We start from the raw sequence: 26,677 nt of genomic DNA, 5'->3' as shown, positions 1-26,677 counted from the left end.
TTACCAAGCACTTGTCTATCATTCCTAATGCATTTATCCCGGAACAATCTAATATGAAGTTAGATATCCGATTCTGGACATTATAGCCGAACCAGTTTTATCTGTTGGACTAAAACCAAACCAAACATACTGAGAACAATTAAGTGATTTTATGTATTTCCTATTGCTCTTAGGCGTAATGTTGTAGTATTCCCCCATCTAAAGAAGTTTAAGCACACACCAAGGAAAACAAATCCACATCCTATTCAATAATTTATTTAGCCTTAACTGTTCAGTAACACTCAGTAAATGACATCCTCCTTGATGCTGCTCTAACCGCTGTTACAAAGACGCCTATTCTGTCACAGAAACACTCTAAGATCCCTTCTTTTTATTTTACTTTAACTTGCGATTCATAATGAATTCAACCTTTTTTAAATCGCCACATTTAAAGATATTTACTCTAAAGATTAGCAGAAGCACATTAAAAAAAAACACCCCATGTGTAGTTTGAGTGTGATTGTAAAACGTAAATTCCTCTAAACAATACTGAGGGACATGAAGTGTCCTCTCAATGGTAGCTGTCCTGACTAGATTTAAAGATGTGGTTTGACACAATGCACGTGCAGGCTCCAGTTGAAATTTAAATTGAGGAAGCCATACTCCATCGAAGATAGCTTTCTAGGGTCAGTAAATGCTGATTCTCTGCAGGAGACTTTCAGTACCACGGAGAGAGACACAGTTGAGCTACTTCATCAATACACTGTTCCACAATATCCGTTCCATATCAGTGTGACATCCCAAGTGTTTCACTTGTGCAATAAACAGTGTGTACAGTATCATCTGCTTAATCATTGTGTAGTCAGTCTCTCCCTCCCGCAGAGCGAAACCGCATTAACCATTCTGTTTATTTCCTCCGTTTCTCTATAGATTGACCAAGTTCTTCCAGCAATCTGAACATATTAACATCCTTTCAAAGACGAAGACCTTTCATAGTGCTATACACTTCATGGTCAAAAGTATGTGGACACCCATATGTGATTGTTCAACATTAAAGCATATATAAGTGTGTGTTTATGCTAATCAGATGAATTTGATACATTATTAAAAAAATGTTATTGTGCCTCCTATAATCATGTGTAGCACATTTTCTTTACAGATACATTGTACTTTTTGGTAGATGATGAGGCATCTTTACTGTGGCTTACTTCAAATACTATAATTACTAATAAACTAATAATTGCCTGACATCTAAAGAAGACACATACACTATATATGTGTAGGTATTGATTGATCCACGACTGGAGTTCATATAGGCTACTAATGTTCTTCAAGTTATACCTCCTCCACGGCACAGCCATTGACAGGCCTGCTTTAAAATCAGGCTCCGATCAATCGGGCTCCAACCTTGGCTCGTCTGCTTCGCTTACAAATCCACTGTTTGTCAGCAGATACAATGCAGACAATGTGAGGCAATTATGTGAAGTCAGCCAGCGTTCACATCATCGGGCTGCTCTGCACACACAAAGAGGACTAATGTCAGCCTGGACCCTCCGCCCGCGACTGGAGCTGCCAGGGAAATATGTCGACAGAAGCAGATCTTAGATGAAGCTGCCTGCTAGAGGTCAGATGACCTGCAGCAAGTCAAGGACTGTGTCGATCTCACCGAGACAGGAGACTCAAGAGAAAGTAGATCCTAAAATGACAAACATTTTGGCTGGTTATGTAACAGGTCTTTGAGCACCTTTAAACGTGCCACAAACCTAGATCTATTAGGCCAATCATATTTAAGAATGTCACATTACCGCTGACTAATTGCCACACAGGGAACCTTTGGAACCCTGAGGATCTCGGCCCCTGAGGCCTAGTATTGGTAGGACTCGTGTATATTTTATGAGCTGATGGTTTCCATCACAATTATTTTGTATTTTACATTGAGGGCAAATTATAGCCTAAGCATGCCAAGAAAGACAAGTGTTGCTCAGGTCAGAGAGTGAAGTACAGTATTCGACCACTAGATGGAGACGGCGACTAAAGAATGAGACTTTTATAGAAGCCTTGTTATATTTTATCCAGATATGAATTCTGTCAATTAAAAAAATATGCTTTTTTCTGTGGCTAATTCACCAGCATTAATTTCTTCTGACTACTAAACTGAAACACTGACTACACACATTCATTATGTATGAGGGTTTACATGTTTACAAAAATGATGTTAAATTACTATTGCACATTTTTAAAAAACGTTTCAAATGTTTCTTAAATGTGACTATATTCATGATCAATTGCATACGTTGTTTTATTTTTATGAAAGTAAGTTTTTCTTCAGTAATTCATAAAATATGACTTTGAAATATGACATGTGCTGTGAGATTAATTTGTATGCTATTTTATATGCTTATCATAATTATTTTTGATTTATTTGATTTATTATCTTATCCGTGGTTTGATTCATTTTATTTCCATTTAGAATGTAAATATATGATCCATATGATGTGTTTTACAGGAACTTTTACATAAAGCATTTTACAAAGATTACTTTTTTAAATTCCATGCTCATCTATCGCTCACTTAGATAAGCACTGTGACAAATATGTTTGATGAAGACAAGCTGTCTTTTATAAGTTTAATTAAATAAAGAATAACCCACCTGGTACTGTGTAGTGTCTGTACCTGCAGTACTGACGTTTGGCCACAAGATGGTGGACAAGATCCATAGTGAAGAAGAATCGACTCAGCAGCGCTACAGCAGGTTTTGTACACTTCTGTCATATATTATATTAATACAAAGCCTCATATTGCCAACATAGCCTTTAATGACTACTTTGATTAAGAACATAAATAACACAACTGTCACTTAGAGGACAATGGCTTAAGAGGACGTGTTTTTTATTTTGGGTTTTTTCAGGCCTCCATTTAGGCTTCATTTAATTAGAGAATGGTTAACCTACATTAAGAATAACATTCACTGTACAAAGAGCTCTTTAAATGCATTTTCGACCGTGCATACAAACAAACTACAGGTACGCCACATTCAATTTGAAGGTGTAAATGAGCGTAGTGTACGGTATTGCTGAATGGAAGGTGTGAAGGTACATGTGTAAGAAAGTGTTGAGGCAGGGCAAGGGCACCAGTTGGGATTTTTAAGGGGTCTATATTTAAACTCTCTGGTCTCCAGTTTCTGCAGCTGTCGCCAAGTTTAAGTTCAGCACCTTGAGCCTTTCTCAGTCATGCTCTTGAGTTATAGTTATAAACCTGCCAAACTCTGAGACAGAGAGAGTGAAGCAGAGACCCTCGTCTGTCCTTCACGCGGTGTCTCCTGGAGCTTCAGAAAGTCCAAATAGTCCCAGTGTCACTGAACTACAGTACCTGCCTAATCATCAGCTCATCCTTATCTTACGGCTCTACCAAAATCCCTTTATAATCACACTATGCCACAATATTACTGCGCTTCTTCTAAAATGCTTGACCGACACTTTTACTGTTTGAGGGATCTTAGTTTCCCCCTTTTCATCCCCCTAAATTATATTATCAATGATCCAGAGTTGACACTTTTTGTTATTGTATCGGTTTGTTTATTATAAAATGTAATATTTGTTTTGTAGCCCCCATGGTTTCTCAAAGTCATACAATTGTTTCTAACTAATTGTAACGGACTATGGCACAATACACTGGATATAACCAATACCATTGTGATCATGTCACATACATTCCAGTGTTAGTTAAAACCTGTCCACTTGCAGTTTTAGATATTGTATAAAAACGGACAGATGAGTAAATTATTTATAGTTTTTTTTAGCTCTGTCTTTGTAACTGTCCAAGTGCTCGAATAATATCCACAAACAGATCAGAGCCCAAATATTTAGAGGTGATAACTGTAATATACATTATGCTTCTCAGAACCGCCAGCAAAAAGCTCCTCATTGCTGATAAAAACAATAGGGAGTCACTGTAAATAATTACTGTATGAAACTAGCTCCCTGATTTATGTTTCTACTACTTTTGTACGTACCATGCAATACTGTTTTATAATGAATAATACTTTATTGACTGTAATCGGCATGTCCCAGTCAGGACTGTAACAGGAGCACAGCAGTCTGTGTTGCTGTCGTGTTTTAGGACAGACCAGAATCTCTATGGAAACAAGATATTTCAACTTTTAGTGTTTTTATCGGTTTCATATGTTGTTTACATTTTGTGTCTATATGCTCATGTTTTATGTTGGTTTGAATCTGTGTGCGTTTGTTGTGTGTTGGGTCGTTTTATGACAAAATTAAACAAAACCAAAGTGTCAGAATTGTATCAACTGTGATGTTTGGCGCTTTAAACATTTGAATTCTGTATGAAAAGCAACACAAAATGCATAAACTGTGAGAAACTACGAATTTGAGAATTTCACACTGTTTTGAGAATAATGACTTTCATATATGCCAAAGCAACTGCAATTTAATCTATACTGACTTTAAGAATACATGTATATGTGACTTTCTGTAAATGGTATTGAGTAATATTCCAGTTAAACATTACTTTACTCAACCATAACTATTTGGGTATTTTTTTATTATTAAACTATCTCTGTGTGGTTGTTCAACATCGTCACTGTGTGGGTATTACTTTGAAATATATACTTAAAATGAATGGAAACAAAGTATTACAGTCAAATCAGTGTGCTGAATGTAAATGTAAAATCTTCAGGACAGGTCTAAATACCTGAGCTCATTACTGATCTTTCTCTCCAGGTCTTTCTGCAGGCAGCAGCAGTCAGTTTGAAGTCATGCAGCCGGAGGATGATGAGAAGGCTTCCTCTTTTCTGCTACTTCTTTGATGGGTGAGTGGATTTACACAAATGTTTTTCCAACTGTTCCAAAATGCAGCCTTGATAAAGACATTTCAGTCATTTTGTTGGAGCCAGATGACAACTCTTCTGTGAGTAATTATAGCTGCCGCATATGATAAACATGTTTCTCACATAGGACAAAGATCCTACTAATTTAGTGCTCCGGCCTGTACTTTGTAAGTACTAAAACAATCATTCATCCTGCAGACAGACGAGATGGATGGATACATAGAAAGACAGATGGATAGATGGACAGGCGGAGTCTGTGTCTGCTGAAGTAGCGCCTACTGTCCAGCGGCAGCTCTGTGCCTAATAACAGAGCTTAGCTGGCATACCAGAGCCGGTGGCACATTGGTGTAGCGGTAACTCAGAGAGAGCCTGGTAATTACCACCGGCCGCTGACACCATGCTGCAAATGCACCAGTCAGCACTTGGAGAACCAGCGGAGCATTTCCCCCTCCCTCATGCTGCCAGGATGCCCTGGTGATCAGCCGTGGCACACAAGTTATTAGAGGGAGGAATGTGCTCTCCCCAAACAGCAGAAAGAGAAGAAAGTATGATCTCTTTCTACTTCATTAATACAAATCTGAATGTGGTCGAGTATTCAGAATGTGGTTTCTCCCGCTGATCTTTCTCTCTCTTTCTGCCCTTGTCTTGGATTCACTCGATTGGACCATAAGCACTGAATGAGGAGTCACGAAGGCTTTCTCTCAGGAGAGGCCCTCTGGAAAACAAACTGCAGGGCCGGAATGGGAAGTTTATTTTGCTTGGTGCATGAATATCTGTGGGATGTGGGGCTCTGTGCACAGAGGGCTGCAGGAGCACTCCAGTTTCATCACTGCAGCACCCTCCTCCTCTTTCACTGTCTGAGGAAATAATTTCAGTTCATCCCCCTACTGCATCCTAATAATTCCTAATCCCTCACTCATCTTAATTTCATGCCTTCTCTTCTCTCCTTGCCCTCTGTGTTTCCCTCCCTGTTCCTCTATCATCTGCAGACTGAAATAGGCCCAGCAGCAGCTTTTCTCTGGGCCTTTTGTCCCTGCTCAGGGAGACGTTTGGCACACAGAGGATCATGTTACAACTTTCATTTCCTGAATATTTTTCCTTTTTTTCTGTGTGGAAACCAAGAAGGGTATTTTATCCTCCTGCTCTGCAGCATGAAGATGAAGGGGCGAGGGGAGCGAGATGGCAGCTCAGATTCGGGCTGCTGTCACTCCAACGTCGGCAAACAAATAAAGTACAAACTGCACGTAGCTCCAGGGTCCTGGTGGAGCGTAGCTGTGCTGTGGTTTGGGCACAGCGGGGGTGTGGATCGTGTGTGTGAAGTAGGGGGGCTTGGTTACTTGAGATATTTGTGAGCCCCAGGATAGGTGAGGTGATGCCCTTTGGGAGTGTGAGGTATATTTCATTATCCCATATCCCATACCACTTCCTCTTGTTGTGTCTGCCACCACTGCCCCTCCCATAAAAGCCCCTTCAGCCAGAGCAGGGATGTGTCTGTGTTTATACTCGCGGATCTTTCTTGGATGGATCTAGAAGCAGAACAACAACCAGTAAAGTGGTAACAGTCTGCACAATTATCAATTATTAATCTCCTATTGTGAAATAATGCCCATTATATGATACCAAACCCAGTCATTGTGGCTCTCGTTATGTCTGGATCTGTCTGTAACAAAAAGCTGCTTTTTTGTGAATTTTTAATTTCATATTTTTTAACATCAGTAAATTAACTTCACAGGATAAGGCTGGCATTACTCTTTATTTGTCTTATTGTCAACAATAAGAAAAGAGCAAAACCAACAATGTCTTACTCCATCGTTCAATAATTTGGGACTTTCCATTGCTGCCTGTGGCTCTCAGCTCATGACTTACGTCTTTAAAATCGCAAATATATAGTTTTATCTATTTTTTAAGATTTAGTGATTTCCTAAAACATCTGGGTCTGTAGTTTTTTATAAAATGTTACTCAAACAGAAGTAAATTGTGCATTTGTTCGGGACTACTTTCCCCCATGGATTAATCAGTGAGAATGTATAACATCATGTTTGTTGGATTGACTCAAACTAAACTTCAGCGCATATTCAACACAATGAAGGAACATTCTGTGCAACTGTGTGGCTCAATGATTTGTTTTTGTTTTTGATAAAGCTTTGGATACACAGACAATAGTTGTGAATGGAATCAATTCATTGTTGGTTTTAGTCTTTTCATGGGATTTGTTGAAAATAAGTAACATATAGAATATCACCAGACATCTATTTAAATTAAAAAGATGTATCTGTCTTTCTATTTTGTTTGTGCTCTTTATGATCTGATTTACATTTTTTGCATTTAAATTGAATATGAGACTATAGTTTAAAATTCAGCCTCTAAACGGGACCGAGATTAGATTATACAATGGCCTCTTTTCTCAAATGTAAATCAGTAACTTATTACATTTTAAATCAACTTCACGTTTTACGCCTATAATGAAACTATCAATACTTCAATTTATGTAGGACATAGTAGAACTCTGTTTACAGTTTCTTAACCTGCTTCAAAATCTGCATTCAGTTGTGTATTAATCCGCAGCTAAAAATATTCCCCAATAAATGCACTATTTATTTCTGATTGAGTAACGTTTGCTAAAAACTACAGTGACCAGCTATTTAAGAGAATTGTAGAACCTTTTTACGAAATGAAACTATTGTTTGTGACCGTTTTTTTAAAGATGTACATCTTCAGTAGGAACCAATAGGCTGAGAGCCACAAACATCCAACGCATTGTTGGTTTTGGTCTTTTCATTGTTTTGTTTTTTTGACGATAAGAAATGTATCGAATAAACACTAGTCTCAACCTATAAAGATTGCAAAAAGTGATAATACAATTACTCCTTTTCTAAAATGTACATTTTCTTTGAGGAACATATGGATTAGATATCCGCACCTGTACTATTATTAAGCATACTGCTCCTGCACCCTACTTTAAGTTGTCTTGCTCTCGATTCAATCTTTTCTTTGTCTCTCCTTCATCACACATGTATATATCCCATCACAGAGAAATATTTACAGTTGCATTATCATATTGTAGTGTTGGATAGAATACAGATCTGTTTTAATGTGGCTTTGAAGGGCTGTATGTAGCTTACCAAGAAAATCTGTTGAGTCCTCACAAATGTATCCCAAAAAACATCCCAGACTGAAGTCACTTTCCTGATCAAACATATGAGACTAATGCCACTATCAGCTTTCTCTCCAGGCTCCAAAAATATACATATCTGATTTTTAGCAACCAGAGCTGGGTTTTGTCTCTGGAGGAGAACAAGATGGTTTGTTATATGAGCCTTTGCCTTCTGGCCACATTTCCTTCTTTTTTTTTTACACAAAGTCCTCTATCGTAGACATTACACACGTCTTATCTTGTCCTTTTGTCTTTTCCTCTTGTAACATATTACAATATATCCCTCCTTCATCAGGTAATGTATATGATGCTGTCCTTCATTTGACACACAACATGCTATTTAACACCCTAATAGGTAGGGATTGTCTGCAGAGTCTCCTTCTCCTCGTGTCTGAACTCTGGGTCATACATCACTCATCCGACTGGAAGAAAGAGATAAATATTTCTTTCAGCTCTGTCACATAGGAGCTTCCTGTTAGGACGAAAGGCTTCCTACTCTCTGGCTCGCGGCTCCCACATCAGTATAATTAACATTTCTCAGACGCAGTAGCATAATCCCTCTGATCTCTTTATACTTATGTCATAGAAATAAAGCAGACGCCTGCCCCTGACATCTAGAATTTTCTTTACTTTAATCAGTTTTATTTCTTCTGATAACCACAAACTCCAATTCTGGTACACAAGAGTGTGGCCAAGCCCCCCCCCCCCCCCCCACACACACACACACACACATACACATACACACACACACACACACACTGCATCTGCCTCCGGGTACGTCCAGGCAGGAACATTGTCAGATCCATGCATCATTGGTAAGAAAATCTCTCTACCCCCCCCCCCCCCACACACCACCGCCCCTCCTGCCCCTCTGAGGCAGACCTGAAAAGATCCTTTTGTCCCTCATCACCCGCCTGCTCCGCTCTCTCCCCCGTCTCCCCCCTCTCTGACACACACCCCTCATACAGCCTGTGGTTATGGATACCTGGGACTGTCTCACACCCGGTGTGGGGTAAAGCTATATACCTGCAAGCACCAGACCATGGAAAGGCAACCAAAAGTTCCTCATCTTTGGTTTTTGTCCTTAGAGGAGATGCCCACTGACTCTGATGCCAGAGAAAATATTAAGCCAGCTGAGGCCGACGGCGCAGGCTCACGCGGACTACTCTCCATGTTTATTTGCACACGTCAGGGCCCTTCCTGCTGTTGATTTAGAGACACTGCCACTTACGCCTATGAGAAATGAAATGCCCTTTTGATGACTCAGACTCTGTTTGCCATCAGCAGCTGTTGTTGCTGGCACCGGCCTGCTACAGGCTGACGTTACCTCCAGCTTTTGTCATCTAGTCTAAGCACGCCTACCATTTGCACTTGTGGCTGATGAGAGGAAGACACAGTGGCTGATACAGCAGATAGATTTATGGCTGCAGTCGTTGTCCCGCCGGATTCGAAAACCGAGGGATTCGAGCATGATTAAAAGCACTGTCAGAGTTTCCGTGTCGGATTGATTTTAGTCTCTTGCACATCCTGAAGGTGACTCTGATAGCCTCCCTCTGTCATGTGGCACAGAGCCTTTTTAATCCTTGCTGTGTCTGTACCCTGCCGGACATGTTGTCATTAGGATTAACAGGTATGAGGAGTCTCTTTGCTGGCTTTGTGATCACCTGTTTGTTAATTTGTGAATATTTAGCCACACTGAGTGCCAAGGACACGTGCTGTTGTCAGAACTATGATCTGCAGGACCTCTGCTCTCTGCTGACCTCTGCTGAATGTGGCATATGGGCAATATTGTTCTATTCACAGGTATGGGCTGTTATAAACGTTTTTATCTTAAGGTACTGCTACATACAAGCTACATACTGCTACATACAAGTTAAACCATTTGTATGTACAATAAATTGAATTGTCCTGGACAAACTTGTGAAAATATCCCTTAATGCTTTTAATTTGATATTTAAAAAATACAACTGGTCATATAATCTACATTATGACTTCTCCATTAAGATAAATAAAATATAGATAATCATCTACATCTACATCTACATCTTTGTTTAGCTTTTTCGTCCGGAATAATTTTGTAAGAACACTTATGTCACATGTTTGTTGGCATTTTGAAGTTAAACTCCAGCTTGAAGGTAAAATGCTGAATGAAATCTCACCAGTGGTATCATGTACAGTAACATGAAATCAAACCACACCCACAAAATATGGATAAAGCATATAGAAGTAGTTTGTGAGCGTTAAACACTTAATAAATAATACCTAACTGCGCTTTTTTCTTAACTTTAACTTTGATTTATTTTGCCAGAAATATTTAATATTACAGAACAATACTTTTAAACCAATAAAGTTCAAGAATATACTTGAGTATTTCCATTTTATGCTACTTTTCACTTCTACTCTTCCACATTTCGGGGGAAATATACTTTTAATTAAATTTAACTAAACCTTTGTATTCATGAAAAATACAATGCATTGTTATAGATTAAACAACCAAACAGCATATAAAATAACGACATTTTTTTGCATTTGCATCTGTAATAATGATCTCAATAATAGCATTCTAATAACAAAAAAATGTCTGCTAATGACTCTGTACCTTTTTAGTTAACATTTTGAATGCAGGACTTGCACGATATTAACTATTTTAAAATGTGGCTAATTGTACGCAAGTAAATGATCTGAATGCTTCTTCCACCACTAACTCTCATATATTAGATTAGACTTGTAAAAAGAAGAAACACTGACCAAAAAGCCTGATGATGGAAGGTCTGCTGAGGACATTCAGACAGTCACATCACTCAAACACAACCATATGGATCTCCTGTAGGTGATAGATGGGGAGCACGGCCTGGTGTTTTTAGTAGACCTGAGGGGTTCAGAGAGAGAGAGAGAGAGAGAGAGAGAGGGGCCTCTGAGATGCAGAATACCTCAAGGTCCCTCCATTGAAGCCGGGCGTTGCAGCCCTGCAGCCCTGCAATCTTTGCAATCAGGCGGTAATGCTAGCAGCGACTGTTTCAGATTATGCTCAGGAAATCCTCTGTGCTCTCTGCTCAAAACAATTTACCCTGACATGAGCCCAAAGAAGAGTGTGGGGGGTGGGGGACAAGAGAGCTGTCCTCACCAGATTCCTGCTCTCAGGCCACCATATTCTCATATTCTGTCCTACAAATAAGCACTTTATTTATTAGTATTATTATCACATTGTTGTTGTTTACGATGGAAATTATTATGATGACCTCTAAGAGTGGGAGTGTCTGCTAACCACCCTGCTAAAACTAATATTTTAGCAATATGTCTGTATGTCTTATTATAGCCCCTACAATTTGTTTTGTTTTGTTTATAGGACATATTGATTTCATAAGGCAGTGGACTTTAAACTTTTTCATATGGGATGTTTGCCATGTTTGTGTCAAATTATCCAGAGCTGGTACATAAAGGTTGAGTAGTGGCTCTTTCCCATGGCCCGGAACCGACAGAACAAACTCTCGGAGAGAGCAAAGAAAACACGGCAACAAAAAGCCAATGATCCGCAGCACTCGGGCTAAAAATGACGAGAAAGAAGAAAAAAACACTTTCTCCTTGAGCCAAATACTGTAGTCATGTATTAGACCCACTAAGCAGACACGATAATCAAAGGAACCAACGCTGGTTACAACAGCCTCCTGGCAGACAGCTGCTCATGTTGACTCACATTTGCGTAATTAAATTTCCCTTTATGACTCTGTGTTTGAATTCTATGTTTTGAATTATCATTATTATTGTTAAAAAAAACAAAGAACCCGTAGAGCATGTTTAGTGTTTAACAACGAAATTACTCATGATGTTTGATCGAGATTCATATCCCACCATTGTAGATTTGATTCGGTCGGCATCTTTGCATGCAATTTTTTAAAATCATTAAATAAATCAACAAAAGAATAATGATATTAATGAATAAATTAATTACGTTCTTTCCTCCAATTAACGATTAATTAATGGTAAATTGTCAATGATTAAAGACCCGATTAATTTGGTTTGTCTGAGGGACAGAATCTAGGACACATTATTGTCTAATTTTTTTCTCTAAATACACAAATAACACAGAGACAAATGTATTACTTTTGTTTTATTGGAAACTATTACCATGACTCTAATGAAAACGTTACCTCTTAGTTTCCATCGCAGGAGGTTGCTATAATTCTTTTATCTCAACAAAATATCATAAATTAAGCATATGGGCAGTCCAGTTAAGTGTCTCGTTGAGTTAAGAGTTTCAGGCAGGTCCTGTTTGTGTGTTTTCATGTGCAGGAGATGAGAAAAGCTCCTGTCAGTGGGGATATACAGGTTAAGCGCATAAAGGAATTGTGATCTAACCAAATTTAACGACAGACAAGTCAGTCTATATTATAAGGTAGGCTATAGTGTTATTTCATTAATGTTCTCAATCTGATACACGTATCAGTCTTCTTTTTTGGGGTTTTTTGTTGTTGTAAAATAGAATAATCTGGCAGCCTCTTTAAGAGCCCAAATCCACAAGACTGGAGGTTAGAGGTCCCAACAAGGAGTCCTGCAGTTGGTGCGGGTGTCCGTGCATGCTGTGCACCGGCTGTGGGGGCCCCAGGCCGGACATGGGGTAAGCGGAGGCCCCGGGGTGGTTCATGTTGCCCTGAAGCAAAAGCGCTGAGTTCTGGTCGGGGCTCTGAGGTGGAGAAAACTCGTCCTCCGAGCTGGACATGAGAGACTTTCCTCCGTCCAGCGGGGACAGCTGGTTCTGTTTGTTGCCGCCTGCGTTGCTGTTTTCACTGTTCTCTCTGGAAACGACAACAAGGAGGAATGAGAGAAAATATACGTACATTTTGGAAGATTAAATCCTCATGTTGACATTATATTTTGGAGTAAAAAGGGCAGCATAAAAGGCAGCTGTAATTATTATTTGTAGTAACTCCAAAAATATAGACTGGTGAGTATAGGCCTAGGCCTTGAAGAACAACTAATCAGAGAGGTTTAGTTATTTGCCTTCCCTGTAATTTTGTATAAAATACTTTATTTCTCCTCATGTTGGTTGATATTACCCGATAACTTAAAAAATGAAAGGTAAACCACGTGTCAATGTTGCTCCACTGTAACCCAGTTTAACCTTTAACACGTACCTCAAAAGTAGAAAGTTGTTGTCCAAAAATATGCCCATATTGCTTTTTGTATTTTCCACCATTATTAAACACGAGATTATTTTTTTAAGATTACATGTTTATGTTACAATTCAGACTCAAATCAAACGGGACAGATTCTGTTGAAGAAAGTCCATCATTTGTCAACAACACGCTTCTGTTTACCATCACTGTTATCATTTGGGGACTAGACATATCCAACATTTTTAAATTAAAAAAAAAATAAGTTAAACTTCTTAAAATAAAAGGATTTCTATCAGAAATACAATTATAATTATTTTCCTATACGTTTCCACTTCCTTGCAGTATAGACGACTGCTATTCCTGCACTTTCTGTTGGCTGCTTGCAGCCACATTTTGGCAATATTTCATTCTAACACGAACCTTCATTTTGCTCTTGAAACATGCAAAAAAGTAAACGTGTTTGTCTTTAAATAACAGGCAGCACCGCGGCTGTGTCAGTTACGTACCTCTCTTTCGCCTCTGCGGCTCTGTCTCGCTGCCGTCTGTTTTTGAACCAGTTGCTGACCTGCGTGGTGGTCAGTCCTGTGGCCTCGGCCAGCTCTCTCTTTTCCCGCGGGGACGGATAGGGGTTGTGCGTGTACCACTCTCGCAGGACGCCCCTGGACTTCTCCTTAAAGCAGTAGCTGGTCTCCTCGCCGTCCCATATTGTGCGGGGCAGCGGGAATTTCCTCCGCACCCGGTACTTCCCTACAGCTCCGAGCGGCCGGCCGCGCAGCTTCTCCGCCTCCACGTAGTGCGCCTTCAGCCAGAGCTGCTGCAGCTTCGGGTGGTTGTGCGGAGAAAACTGGTGGCTTTCCAGAATCTTGTAAAGCTCTCTGAAGTTCCCCCGATGAAAGGCCACCACCGCCTTGGCTTTGAGGACACTTTCGTTCTTGTGGAGGTGATCACACGCGGGTAGAGACCACAGGAAGCGGCCGAGCCTCTCCAGGTTTCCTCCCTGCTGCAACACCTCGCAAACGCACGCCACTTGCTCCTGCGTAAACCCGAATGACGGTAATATAGACATGATGTCCAGGCACCCTCCTCCGTCCAAAAACGCCGTTATCCAAAACGATAGCTGTCGTTTGTTTTCTGTGTTTATAGTTTCTCGTCGCTACGCAATCCAGCGCAATCCGGCCGCGCAGCACAGGCCTATAGGCTATCCTCTCCACTCCAGCCCCTGATGCGCGCAGCAGATTGGGATGTTGATTGTTGGGACAATTTGTTCCTGTTGGAGATATGTCAGGCTTAAAGGGAGCCTGTGCGTTACGGTGATTGGCTCTCCTTCTGCCCTGCACCGTGTACAGCAGAGCAGGACTGAGTTTGCAGCTCCGTTTCCTCCCCAGAGGCAATGCGTCAGGGGCTGAAATAGGAGCGCTCTCCCACCTCCCGCCCCCACAGTCCCTCTCCCGCCGCAGCAGAGGGAGCAGAGACGCACCTAAACACTAATCAATTATTACAGACCTCTTAGACAGCCATATTAACATGTTCTGAATATACATCTTCTGTAATGGTGGTGACTATATAGGCTACCGGTTTTCCCACGTGGGTCAAACCACACACTGCATCTCGATACGTTATCGGTAATCACAGTCAGTGGAGGGTGAACCCACAAAAGACACAGAGCTTTTTATCTGTGAGGAGAGGTTTGTCTACGTTTAAGGGCTGAGACACGCACTTAAAACCGCTCACATGATCAACCCATGGCAGTACAGATCATTTTCATAAAAAAAAAAAACCCAATTAAAAATCTTAATTGGTTTTTGGTTAGTTTTGTGTTATTTCCCCAACTGGAGGTTTATTTACTATCACAGCTGATCATGGTTGACGCCCACTACCTTAATTACATGCAGATTTAACATTTTGTATCCCCGTGCACCTTTCATTACCGAAGCCGTTTATTTTACGAGGTGATATAATTTAATAAGTTCCTATGATTGTTGGGTCCATGCGTGCCATTACGCTCGTCTTTTATATGAGAAACCTACCTGACAAACGTGTTATTGGACGTAGACCACCAGGAAGTCAGCAGCAAGAGTGTGTGAGAGAAAGAGAGGCTGAGATGAAATGCCTCATGGTTAGAGCTTGAGAGACAGACACACATCCAGCAGCATTCACACTTCCCACTCAAATTGGCAAAAATAAGGAGTTTCGTAATTTAGACCTATATGTCGAGCAGTCATTTTGTTGGTTAAGTTTTGTTTTTATATAGGCAATTTCCTCGCTTTGTGTTTATGGATTTACAAATCAATATTAAATACCGTCGAGACAGATAGGCTCTAACAGAGCCCTCGCTCTTTATATTTGTTGTTTTATGCTTATTTCCTACATCATCACGTGTTTCTGAAGAGGCTGCAGCCTGCAGCCTGCAGCCTACATTTATATTTCAAGGATTAGACGGGCACCGCTCTGGCTCCAGTGTTTTCTGTGGGGTGAAACACTAAACCAATCCATTAGTAAATTAGTTCTCTGCCACACTGGATCTTGGTGGCGCAGTTGTTGGTTTGAGCCATATAGATCACATTTCTTTATCTGCACCAGAGTTTGAAACTAAGCACCCTTTCATTGGGCCTATGTTAAGGAACAAGATTTGACCTATAATATTGAACTTAAACAAATTCACACAAAACGTTTTGAGAAGATTAACTCTTTCTTAACGGATTTTCTATACAACATTTGTTTTTCTGGCGATCACCTGAACAAACAGACATCTGTTCTTACCAGCTGTGGAATATCTTATATATCTAATGTAACCTATGATTTTATGGACTAATCCGTTTACATTGAAAAAAAATCTATATTAAGGGAATGAGCATTTAGGCTACTGAAAAAATATAATTTGATTTAGGCAGAATGACTATGATAATTTGGTTAATTTTGTGTTGGACTAGTGTAAAATAGAAAAAGGTAAAACTTCATATGTCCACATTTTTAGCATGATTTATTTTGACTATTTATCAGATAGAAGACTGGAGATAAACAGCTAATTTCCTCCTAAATGGATGACATGTATCTCACCGTGCTGAAATGAAAGTCTGTCTGGAGGAAATGTCTGGTCATTGGTTGAATCACACCTGAAGTCACTGTTATTTAACAATACCTGCGAGGGGTATTTTTTTAGTAATATTTGTAGCAGTGTCATCAACCTGCAGACGACTTATAGACACTGATAATGTTATGATAACGAATAAAAACGTGTAATAATTTATATAACAGCGTCATTTTTAGACAACAAACCCCTTCATGCCATACTGCTTAAACATGGTTATGTTTGTATATCTTCTAATGTAAATAAACTGTGTCTTTAGTGGACGCAGGCTCTCAGGCCACTTGAGCTCAAGTCTATAGCAGCACTCTGCTGTGTGTAAAACCTCAGTGCTTCAGTAAATGAGCTGTCTGATGAGCGGCTCTCGGGTTTCTCTAATATCTCTACCACATTGCGCCGCGCCTCCTCCTTTAACCCGAGCAGCCCGGGGGGCGAGATTATTTCAAGATGTGGACTCTCCGCCTCTAACACGGCCAGTGCTGGGCTCCTCATTCCCCGACAAGTAATGCAATACTTAGGTAGGCCATCACTCGTTACTCCTCACAAAATGGGACTTGCAGAAGGCATGGATTCCATACTCTCGTTATTTTCTCTCCGTTGAACTCCTCAGTTACCTCCAACAACCCCACTAACTCTGCCTGCCCCTCTCTCTCTCTCTCTCTCTCTCTCTCTCTCTCTCTCTCTCTCTCTCTCTCTCTCTCTCTCTCTCTCTCTCACTCCTGGGGCTCAGGGCTGCTAAATATCATAGATGTTCCAAGTTTTACTCATTGCCTTTCCGGAAAACTCCAAATGAGTCACAATGTTTTCACCGCGAGAAAATAAACGTGTTGCCATTTCCCATTAAACTGTTTAAATTTGAGGTGGGCCGAGGAGAAATGTGGGCCCTTTGCTTGTTGAATTATTCCATGTCATGGCAGAAATTTGGAGGGGGAAAATGACTGATCAATTATTGATGGATGCAAAATAGAAATTCGTTAGCATTACAGGAAAAAAACGAACGAAATGTAACGGTGACTGTGGGAGAAAACGGGTCTCAACTCAAAGCACCAGAAAACACTTCATAAAAATGTCATCATCAAAAAGTTGGTGTTTCCTCTTGGAGAGTTTATTTTCCTGAAAATCTGAAGGAAAAGTGACCCGACCACTGGCTCACTGAACAGATGGTTTTCACTCTATCTAAATCCAAAGTGCTATTTCAGCTGTATCGACTTGAACAAAGCCGATACTGTTTAAATTAAGTGAAAAGTGTCTGATTTGGTCCCCGGGGTTTGGTTTTTTGGGGAGAGATTTTGGTGACGTTCAAGGGTGTCCTCTTACTGCACTGAAAAAAACACACAATTAGAATTTATTTATTTATTCAAAACATCAGCAAATCCCACAATAAAGCGTCTTAATTATAAGTCAAGCTTATTTTACATAAACATACTCACACGTGAAAATGCATTTATTTATTTTATAGTCTTATCACAAAATACATAACTGGCTTTACATATGACTAAATACTATAGATTAATTAACCTAATCAATGGTAGGACATATCATTGGCTTACAGTGTCTGGTTATAAGATGTCCTAAATGTGTCTTTAATTAAGAGTTAAAGCGGTTTATTCTGTGAGGTGTAAGGCAGTGAAAAAAAAAAAACTTCCCTCAAAACAAAACACAACTGTTGACATGAGTGAGTTAAATGAAATTGGAGCTGCAATTATCAGCTTAACAGAGTTTCCTGTCATGTTGGAAAATTAGACCTGGTACAAGTGCACTGGGGTTAGCCCCCCATCAAAATCATTACGCATTTCCTCAGAGGACCACCTCCACAAATATGCAATTACGGCCTCGGCTTTTACAGTGCTCTGCTCGGTAAACACGACTCGGGCCTATAGATGATTTGTTTTAGGGAAATCCTTTTTTTTGTTTCGCTGCAGGGCTGGAGTACGTTATCAAACCAGGCCCGACAGACAAACACGTAAACAAACAAAAGGAAGGATTTAAACGGTATGTGTTGTGCTACCTTGTGTGCCTGCTGGCAGGGAGGGGGCGCCATGACAGTGCTATCATTCAAGACAAGACGTGACTCCTCACAGGATGAGTTATTGCATGTGTTTTAGCGAATGACACCGTTTTAGAAGGCAGAGCAGCAGGTGAGTGTGCATCTCCACACTGATCATGTCAGGCCTCATCTGCTGCTGCTCCTGTTACAAAGCGCCGTTTTTCTCTTTGGGAAATACTGCGGGGTGGACCTGATGCTGCCTCCCAGCTGCTGCCTGTGTGAGCATGTGTGAGTGTGTCACATTCACACATGCACACTTGCAAACTGTCCCTCTGTCCTTGTAGACCAGAACAAACCAGTGAATCACACTGTTTTGCGTCTTCTCTTTCCTTTGCTGGATGATGAAGTGCAAATACCTTCTACCCTGCCAAGCAACAACTCAATTATTTTAAGTGGAGGTAAGAGAAAAAGCTACAAGGGTTGAGGACTTGTATTCCGTCTAGTTCATAAACACCACCTACTTTCCACAACCTCGGAGGAGCCGAGAGTAGATTTAGTTTCTGCCAGGAGGGAGAAGTCCTCTCGCATGCCTTGGCCAGTAGTGGTGGGTCTGTGCTGGTACCCGCTGACCCCTGCCCTCTCATTAGTGGGACGTGGAGCAGTGGAGTACCGTGCTCCCCAGGTCATGTTACATATGGCTTGCAGTCTGCTGCGCCGCATTAAATGTCAGCTTTGAAACCATCTGAAAGATCAGAGGTCAGTGTTTTTAATAAGGCCAGAGTTCTGGGGGAGTTCCCTCTTTTTTACTGCTCACCCAAGTATGTTTTACATTGCATATTTGAAATTGTGGACAAAATGATCCACTATTTAGATATGGGGGTGTCCTGATTTTTCACACATAAAGGGAGCAGTAAAAAAAACAAAACAAAAAACGGCAACTAGCTGTATTCAGTCCCCATGAAAAACATACTACACATCTTCTGTGAGGGAACAATCGTGCTCCTTCCCTGTCTAATTTATAGGCACAATACAAAGGTGGAATTTGGAGTTTTCTGTGGCCCCCTCCCCGTGAGACCCACAGACCATGCTGCGAATGGGATATTGTTCTGGGCTCCAACAAAGCTGTTTTCACCCTCTTCAATATTACAGGAGGAGTTACCTGATACCTAACAATCAGCTAATCCACTGCCCATGGCGACGAGGTCACCTGTGCACAGGTAACTTTATCCCGGTTGCCTGCCTCTCCCTCCCTTTCCCGCTAGTCTCTCCCACTTTTTTTCTTCTCTCTCTGTGCCTCAACAGTGAGCACAGACAATCAGCCTCTGTTTATTTAGGTCATCAGTTGGATCATATATAACTCCTCCAGCCAGGATCCGCTGAAAGGACAACTCCTATAATCCAACACAGACACGCAGTGAATGAAGTAAAATCCCCCGCTGTTTATCCATTTGTCAAACTTTGAATCCATTTTATCTCCTTGCTGGTTTGACTCGGGTGCACACTGAGTGAACAAGCATTGGGTGGAAATTCATGACTTTAAGGAGAATCCCTTCAAGCCACGAGAGGACTCCAGGCACTTTTCTGGATAGAGACTCAGTGTCTGTGAGTGACAGCACCTCAGATTCATTCCTCCACATCTTGAAGTAGCGGGTAGCTGGGGGGTTAGGGGTGGGGTGGGTGGGGGGGGGGGGGGGTTGTTCGGCCTTCGCTCAGTGAATAACCGTTGGATTGGACTGAGCTAGGGAGCTGCAGACCCCCCACCCAAAAGGAGCTTTACCTCTGGAAATCTCATTGCTGTTTATTTGAATTACATGGGCTGAGATGAGAAAAGGAGGGCTAATGAACTCCAGGTTGCCAGGCATGTGTAAACGATCACTGCAGGTTTGCAGAGAGCAGCACCAGGCTGCTGGATTACTGCATGCCACTGCCCCCCCAGTCCTCACAGTTTGGCTACCTAGGACTCCTAAATGTTGGGGAGATATGCTTTTTATTTGGCATGAACTTACTGACATATTTTGTGCCTAATCGTGTCATCGTAAGGCTAAATTTGTTAGGAAGAATAAAAGAAAATCGGTATTACGTTTTTATAAATATAAACTTTTATTGCAGTATGGAGATTTAGAAAAATACATTCACATAATTTCAGATAACAAACATATAATTCAAACTAAGATTTAAAAAACAAAAAAAAACAATTGACCATCAGTTTTACTATTTGCCCACGACTCATTTTTGGTATATGACATTAAAGCACTGAGGATACTTTCATTGAAACATCCATTCAAATTGATGGGATTATGTCATAAATCCTGACAAAGAAAAGTATTTCTAGTCCACTTGTATGAAGACGTGTGATGCACTGATAGATGTGCATGGTGTGAGTTGGCTGTAAGGCTGAAATGTGCTATTATGGTCATGTATGACAGCGAGGAATTAGGCTCCTGTTGTGAAAAGCTCTGGACACACTTGACAAATGGGCTCCACATTCTCATGTCTTTCCCTCAACTGACACCCAACAAATGTGCCAGTAACGGCTGCGGGCAGCGGTGGTAAATCTCTGAAGCTGCAATGTCACTGCCTGCACGCCAACGCAAGGGCTACGACAAAGCTTACTTTCAGTGTAATTCAAGAAACAAAAGTAAAAGGCACTAGTGTCCAAAACATTATGACGCCATGCAGAGAGATTATTACAATCCCTTTATAGAAAAATATTATTAATGATTACTGACATTTGGAGAGACACATCAAAATGAAACAGGATATAGGCCTAGTATAGCATCATCACATCTAGTTAACATACTATGAGTTGCAGCATTATAAACAACATATGATGAACAACGTGTGAAGCGACAGCCTGACCTTTAGATCATCATTCATGTCTTGGTCTCACAGGTTGACAATGAGGCTTGAAATATTAGTTATTACTGAAATAGTGTGCATTTGTTGAGGCGTGTCACACATGACAAACCCTCCAACATGAAGGCTGTTTGAAACATGTGACATTGTAATGTCATTATGGTAGTGCAAACGCCAAAACAGACCAATGCCATTATGTATTTTAAGTAGCAGAAAGGCACATTCGTCTTAACTCTAGTCCAACACTCCTAGTTCATTTGGTATGATATAAAGCACAAAACGGGGTTTTGTAGTGACTTGAGAGGCATTCAGATCGTTTGAGGTGATTACTGAAGGACACTTTTTCCTAAATCAGCAGCTTTGTGTGTTTAATGACCTATTCTCTGTATGTGTGTAGTCCTTGAGTTGCTGTTTAACTGACCGTTTTCACTGAGGCTCTCTCCCTCTTCCCCCTACTGAATGACCTTTTTGGTTTGACCCATATGACGCATTTAGTTTGGAGGAACATCCTTGTCACATGACTCCAGGCATTCCAGCACCTGCTTCTGCGGATCAAATCCACTCAACAGGAAGTAGCAGGTGTTGTCTATAAAAATGCATATTTAAACACGGCTCGAACACATACAGCGACTTCTTCTGTACGTAACCGTCGTTATGTTTCATCTTATGAACGGGGCTTTTAAAACATGTCATAGACTTTTTTAATTTCATGATGGTCACATAATGCGCACCTACAGGGCTCCCCTCTGATTTGAGTGCATTGTAAAAGTCAAATGAACAAAAATAATTTAACATTTAAAGGAATTGAATTGTAAAAAAAACACACACACACACACACACACACACACGCTCACACAAAAGTTCAAAGATTCACCATATCCCTGCTTGGGCGGACATGAGTGCTTCTAAAGGAGGTTTGAGGTTAAAGGTCAGCCATGTTCTCGTCCATCCGTACTGTCTGTAGTTTGGCTAGGTCCTTCCCCTCCACAGCCTCCATCTCCCCACACATGGCCCGCACCATCTCACTCACGCCTCCTGAGCCTGAACCGTCCACCTTGTTTTCTGAAAGGTTCATGTAGTTGCTGTTCATGCGGGGGCCCATCAGGTGCGAGGAGGGCCCCCGCAACTCGTGGCCCCCGAGATACTCTGCGGGCTGGAGGTGGTGGCTGCTGGGGTCCGTTTGGGCCATCAGGGGCGTGCTGACGGTGAGGGTGGTGTAGACCTCTGGCTCAGGGCTGGACGAGCTGATGGCGGAGACCTCCGTGCTCGAGGCGGGGCCTCGGCTGGAAGGAACCTCCTCTGAGTTGGGGGTGGTGTAGCTGAGCTGACCGCTGGGGTCCAGGTGGAGCCCGTGGTGGTACGAGGAGTAGACGCCTCCCTCCAGAGGCTCCTTCTTGATGGCCGGCTGGCCAACGTTGCTCATGCTGTAGAGGACTGTGCTGTGGTGCAGGGACGTCATGGTCAGCTTGTCCTGCTGCTGGAACGAGTCGCTGGAGGAACTCACTGCTACATTGTTCAGAGGCATGGTACCTGTGGTAATACAACAATGGATCAATACATACAGTACCTCATTCCTCACAGTATTATACGTTTCATTTACAGCAGGCCTTGGCCCGAAATTGCTGTTGTGTGTCTCACACACTTTGTGCTGGACCTGGCGGTGCCCCAGGGAATGAGTGCAGAAGCCTGCCAGGACTCAACAGCAAGCTGCAATTTTCTGTTTTTCCTTATTATTCATCCTGGTGTAGATTCTCTGCTTCATGTCAAAGTAAGTGCTGTAATGGCTTATTCCCTGTTAGTGCGTTTCATGGCCTCTGATTGTCTGAAACATATTTCCCTTACTCCCTGCTCTGCAGATCAAAAGTGCAATGATGATGAGTGATGGTGACTTCAGAGCTTGTTTTTATTCATCTCTGGGGTTTTCAAAGGACCACCTTCTTCTTCTGTGTGTGTGTGTGTGGGTGGCCCGACCTAGTTTCTTCTGTCACTGATCGGCTATAATGCTAGGAGATATAAGGATATGCCATCTATAGTTTTAATATAAGTGTAGAGTAGATTACGTCTGGATTTTTTGATATTTGAAACGTGAAAAGTGATAGATCCTAATTTTGTTTTATGTCATCAATGTTGCACTACATATGATACAAGCATTATTATAGTAAAGTAAAATAAATGTTAATGGTTATGCTTGACTGCTTAAAAAGGGTAAAATGACAGTGACTGACTCCAAATCCTAAAGCAGTATATCCCCATTTCAGACAATATCACCAAAGCCTAATCACGATTAAATACTGTAAATTCAATGTCACAACAAATTTGTTCTATCATTGTCTGCCATCTCTGCCTTAGTATATAATATCACTTCCAAGTAAACATAACAAGGTTATTGCAACATAATGAGAATTAAGTTTAAATAATCATTTAGTTTTCTAAACTCACCTTGTGTGATTGTTGAGGAAGATTGGGCTGAAGAGAGCTGCAGTGGAGGAAGACCTATGTCACTGTTGAGTAATGAGCTGCCATCGCTGTCAGAGACTCCACTTGGTACCTGGACCAGACTGTAGCCACCCAACTGCAGCCCACCTGACGAGGAGTTGAACGTGAGCACGGAGGAGCCTCCGTTCTGGGCAGCCATGGTGTGAACCCCCTCCAGCTTCACCTCTGCTCCGTTCACACAGCCTGGGTAGGAGCCATACTGTAGGGCCGAGTCCTCAGCAGAACTGCCCAGACCCTTCTCTTGTCCTGTCTGCATCTGCATGTCCATACCAGAGCCCCCCATCAGCACCCCTCCAGACGGCCTCAGAGGGTTGAAGGCCAAGGGCTGGATGCCCAAATTGAGCCCGTTGAAGAGGATGTTTCCGGGTGTGTGGAGGTAAGACGAGCCACCATTGTGAAACACGGCGGAGGGGGTGTTACTTGTCACTAGACTTCCGTTGTAGTGATCGCCACTGCTGGATCCAGGGGGCAGCTTGATATCCCCGATCTGTTGGATGACCATCCCACTGTCCAGAGGCCCTGTTTGAATGGGAAGGGTCCCATGGGTGATCACTCCATCTGAGGAGTTAGAGAGGGGTCGGGGAGACAACTCCTCTTGGCCTTTGCTAGACTCATCCTCTGTGCTGTGGTTTCCATCAGATTCACTGTGAAAAAAGAAAATTGGTTTGTCACAAAACAAAGGTAAAAAAAATGTAAACTATCATCATAAGGTGACTTTAAGTCACTGATGAATACAAAAAATGAAAAAAAGATTGGAAAATGTAAATGTTCCTAATATAGATATATAGTATTTTTCTTTCATTTGTGCACTTTTTTGGCAAAGAAACATAACGTTTACAACACAAATTCAATAAAATACAATTTGGAATATTTCTTTTCCACCCACATCTTGCCAGAGTCACATTTGGTGCCGTGTTACTACACAGCTTTGAAGAGCAGGCTCTGTTTGTGAATGTCTAGCCCTCACTTACCTCATGGAGAGCTGCACTGACAACAACCAACCAACGTCAACAACCGTGCAACCATTTGGCGCAATAAATTCTGGTGTGACAGACTGCCAGCGCTGGTGGCGTGACAAAACAAATTGCTGAGAGTATTCATTTTAAATTCATTCTCAATTTAAAATGGTGCTGTAATTTAAAACCCCTGTTTCAATAAAGATTTAAGACAATATAGAAGTAGTTTTTATAGATAATTACGTAATGAACGACTCTGTTTTTAAAGATTGATCCAAACAGCTGCATCCCCTCCAGCACACTCTCTCTCACACAAATACACGCACACACACACCACGCTTGCGCGCGCGCGCACGCACACACACTTAAACGTCTCACGACCACTTTCCAGGAAAAGATATAAGCAAAAATTAGACGATTTGTTCAAAAATATTTATAGGTTGTAAACTTATAATTAAACGTCGGTTCTAAATCATTTTAGTGGCGACTTAAAGCAATCTGTAATGGTGTGTGTGTGTGTGTGTGTGCGTGTGTGTGCGTGTGTGTGTGTGTGTGTGTGTGTGTGCGTGCGTGCGTGCGTGCGTGCGTGTGAGAGAGCGAGAGGTCACCTCCACCAGGTGTGCGTCAGCTTTGTTCACAGAGAGAGAAACATGAAAGAAGCAACATTTCTGTCTGTCTGTGTGGTGGATTATGAAATGAAACGCAGGAGCTGATGGAGGCTTTGAGATCCTTTTTGGTCTGAGAGGGAAAAAGTGACAATGAAAATGATTTATGTGCTGGGGAGGGGAAACGTGCACGCGCTGGTTGTTTGTGTTCATCTCTGACACACATACAATACTACTATATACATATATACTACAAACTACAAATAGAAGAGAACACATTAAAGTAACGTGTTAAATGTTTAAGTTTTCAACTTCTCGTGTCTGACAGTCAAATCACTGGAGTGCAAGTCACTTTGTTATTTAGTTGCTTATGGTTTCCATGCCCCTTAGCACCAACACACTTGAAACCGGAGCTGAATGGCAACCGCTTCATATTTCAAAACATTAAAAGCGTGCTCCAAACCCTTTTACGCACACTTTTTGGTTTCTTGATTATCAACGGTTAATGATTCACACTGTCAGGTCTTATAAAGGAGTCCGATTAGAGAATTAAGAAATACACTGAGTATTGCCAGTCCGAGAGAATGGTTGTGAACTATAGGCGCCCCTCCACGAAAAAAAATACTTTTCTAATACTTTGTTTAAATTATCCTGGTTATGTTTTATTGCGCGTTTACGCACACCACACTCGACATTCTATGCATTTGTCTTATATGGAGTTCGTCACTGATTCAGTATGCGGCTTGTTCATTTTGTTTCCTCACCTTTTGGATTGTGCCTCGGACGGGTTTCTGTCTCTCTGTCTCCTGTTTTTGAACCAGTTGCTGACCTGGGTCAGGGAGAGTCCTGTAATCTTGGCGAGATTTCTTTTCTCTGCGGGAGAGGGGTACCTATTGTGGTTATAAAGATCCTTCAGCGCGTTCCGGGATCTCTCCTTGAAACAATACACAGTCTCCTCGCCGTCCCAGATAGTCCTGGGGAGAGGGTACTTTCTCCGGATCCTGTACTTGTCCACGGCGCCCAGGGGTCTCCCCCGCGCCTTCTCCGCCTCGGTGTACCGGGCCTTGTACCACAGATCTTGCAGAAAGGTGTGGTTGGACGGACTGAAACTGTGGTTCTCCAAAATACTGTACAGCTCCTGGTACCGAGCCTGGTGATAAGCAACGAGTGCTTGGGCTTTCAGGATGCTTTCGTTGCCGCGTAGCAGGTCACTCTGTGGCAGGGACCACAGGAACCTGGCCAGCCGGTCCACATTACCTCCCTGCTGCAAAGCCTCGCAGACACACGCCACTTGCTCCGGGGAGAAAGCCAGAGAGGAAGCGGCGCTCACCAACAGCTCAGTGCGCACCGCGTCCGTGTTGCGCTCCATGGACAACTCCGCCGCGTCCAGCGCCACAAGCTTGATGCAGTCCCGCGTATCCACCTCCTTCACATTTTCCCTCTTGATGTCATTTGCTGTTGTGACTTCTCCGGCAGAAGAAGAAGACATTTTTTTGTTCAAACCTTCCCTGGTAAAGTCACTCCTCCCAGCTCGATCAGGTTACCTCCTCGCCATGCGAATGCGATCGGATATCTGACAGCAGCTGTAAGTAGATATCT

General features: G+C 41.8%; 2 protein-coding genes across 2 annotated transcripts; both read right to left on the bottom strand.

The window, feature by feature from the left end:
- Positions 1-12,080: 12,080 nt before the first annotated feature.
- LOC306706919 (homeobox protein six1b) lies at positions 12,081-14,453 on the bottom strand. Its single transcript, XM_079174161.1, has 2 exons — positions 13,600-14,453; positions 12,081-12,772 (listed from the first exon to the last, which is right to left on the bottom strand). The coding sequence occupies exons 1-2, from the start codon at positions 14,157-14,159 to the stop codon at positions 12,478-12,480; spliced, it is 855 nt and encodes a 284-aa protein (XP_079030287.1). The 5' UTR covers positions 14,160-14,453; the 3' UTR covers positions 12,081-12,477.
- Positions 14,454-20,247: 5,794 nt separating this feature from the next.
- six4a (SIX homeobox 4a) lies at positions 20,248-26,621 on the bottom strand. The gene is made up of 3 exons (XM_079175326.1): positions 25,843-26,621; positions 23,461-24,161; positions 20,248-22,551 (listed from the first exon to the last, which is right to left on the bottom strand). Exons 1-3 carry the CDS (start codon positions 26,565-26,567, stop codon positions 21,944-21,946), a joined length of 2,034 nt encoding a protein of 677 aa, XP_079031452.1. The 5' UTR covers positions 26,568-26,621; the 3' UTR covers positions 20,248-21,943.
- Positions 26,622-26,677: the final 56 nt, after the last annotated feature.

The sequence above is a fragment of the Pholis gunnellus genome, assembly GCF_910591455.1.
Source record: "Pholis gunnellus genome assembly, chromosome: 15".
In the NCBI taxonomy this organism is placed as follows: domain Eukaryota; kingdom Metazoa; phylum Chordata; class Actinopteri; order Perciformes; family Pholidae; genus Pholis; species Pholis gunnellus.
The sequence above is the reverse complement of the archived record's forward strand: the minus strand, read 5'-3'. Positions and strand labels throughout refer to the sequence as shown.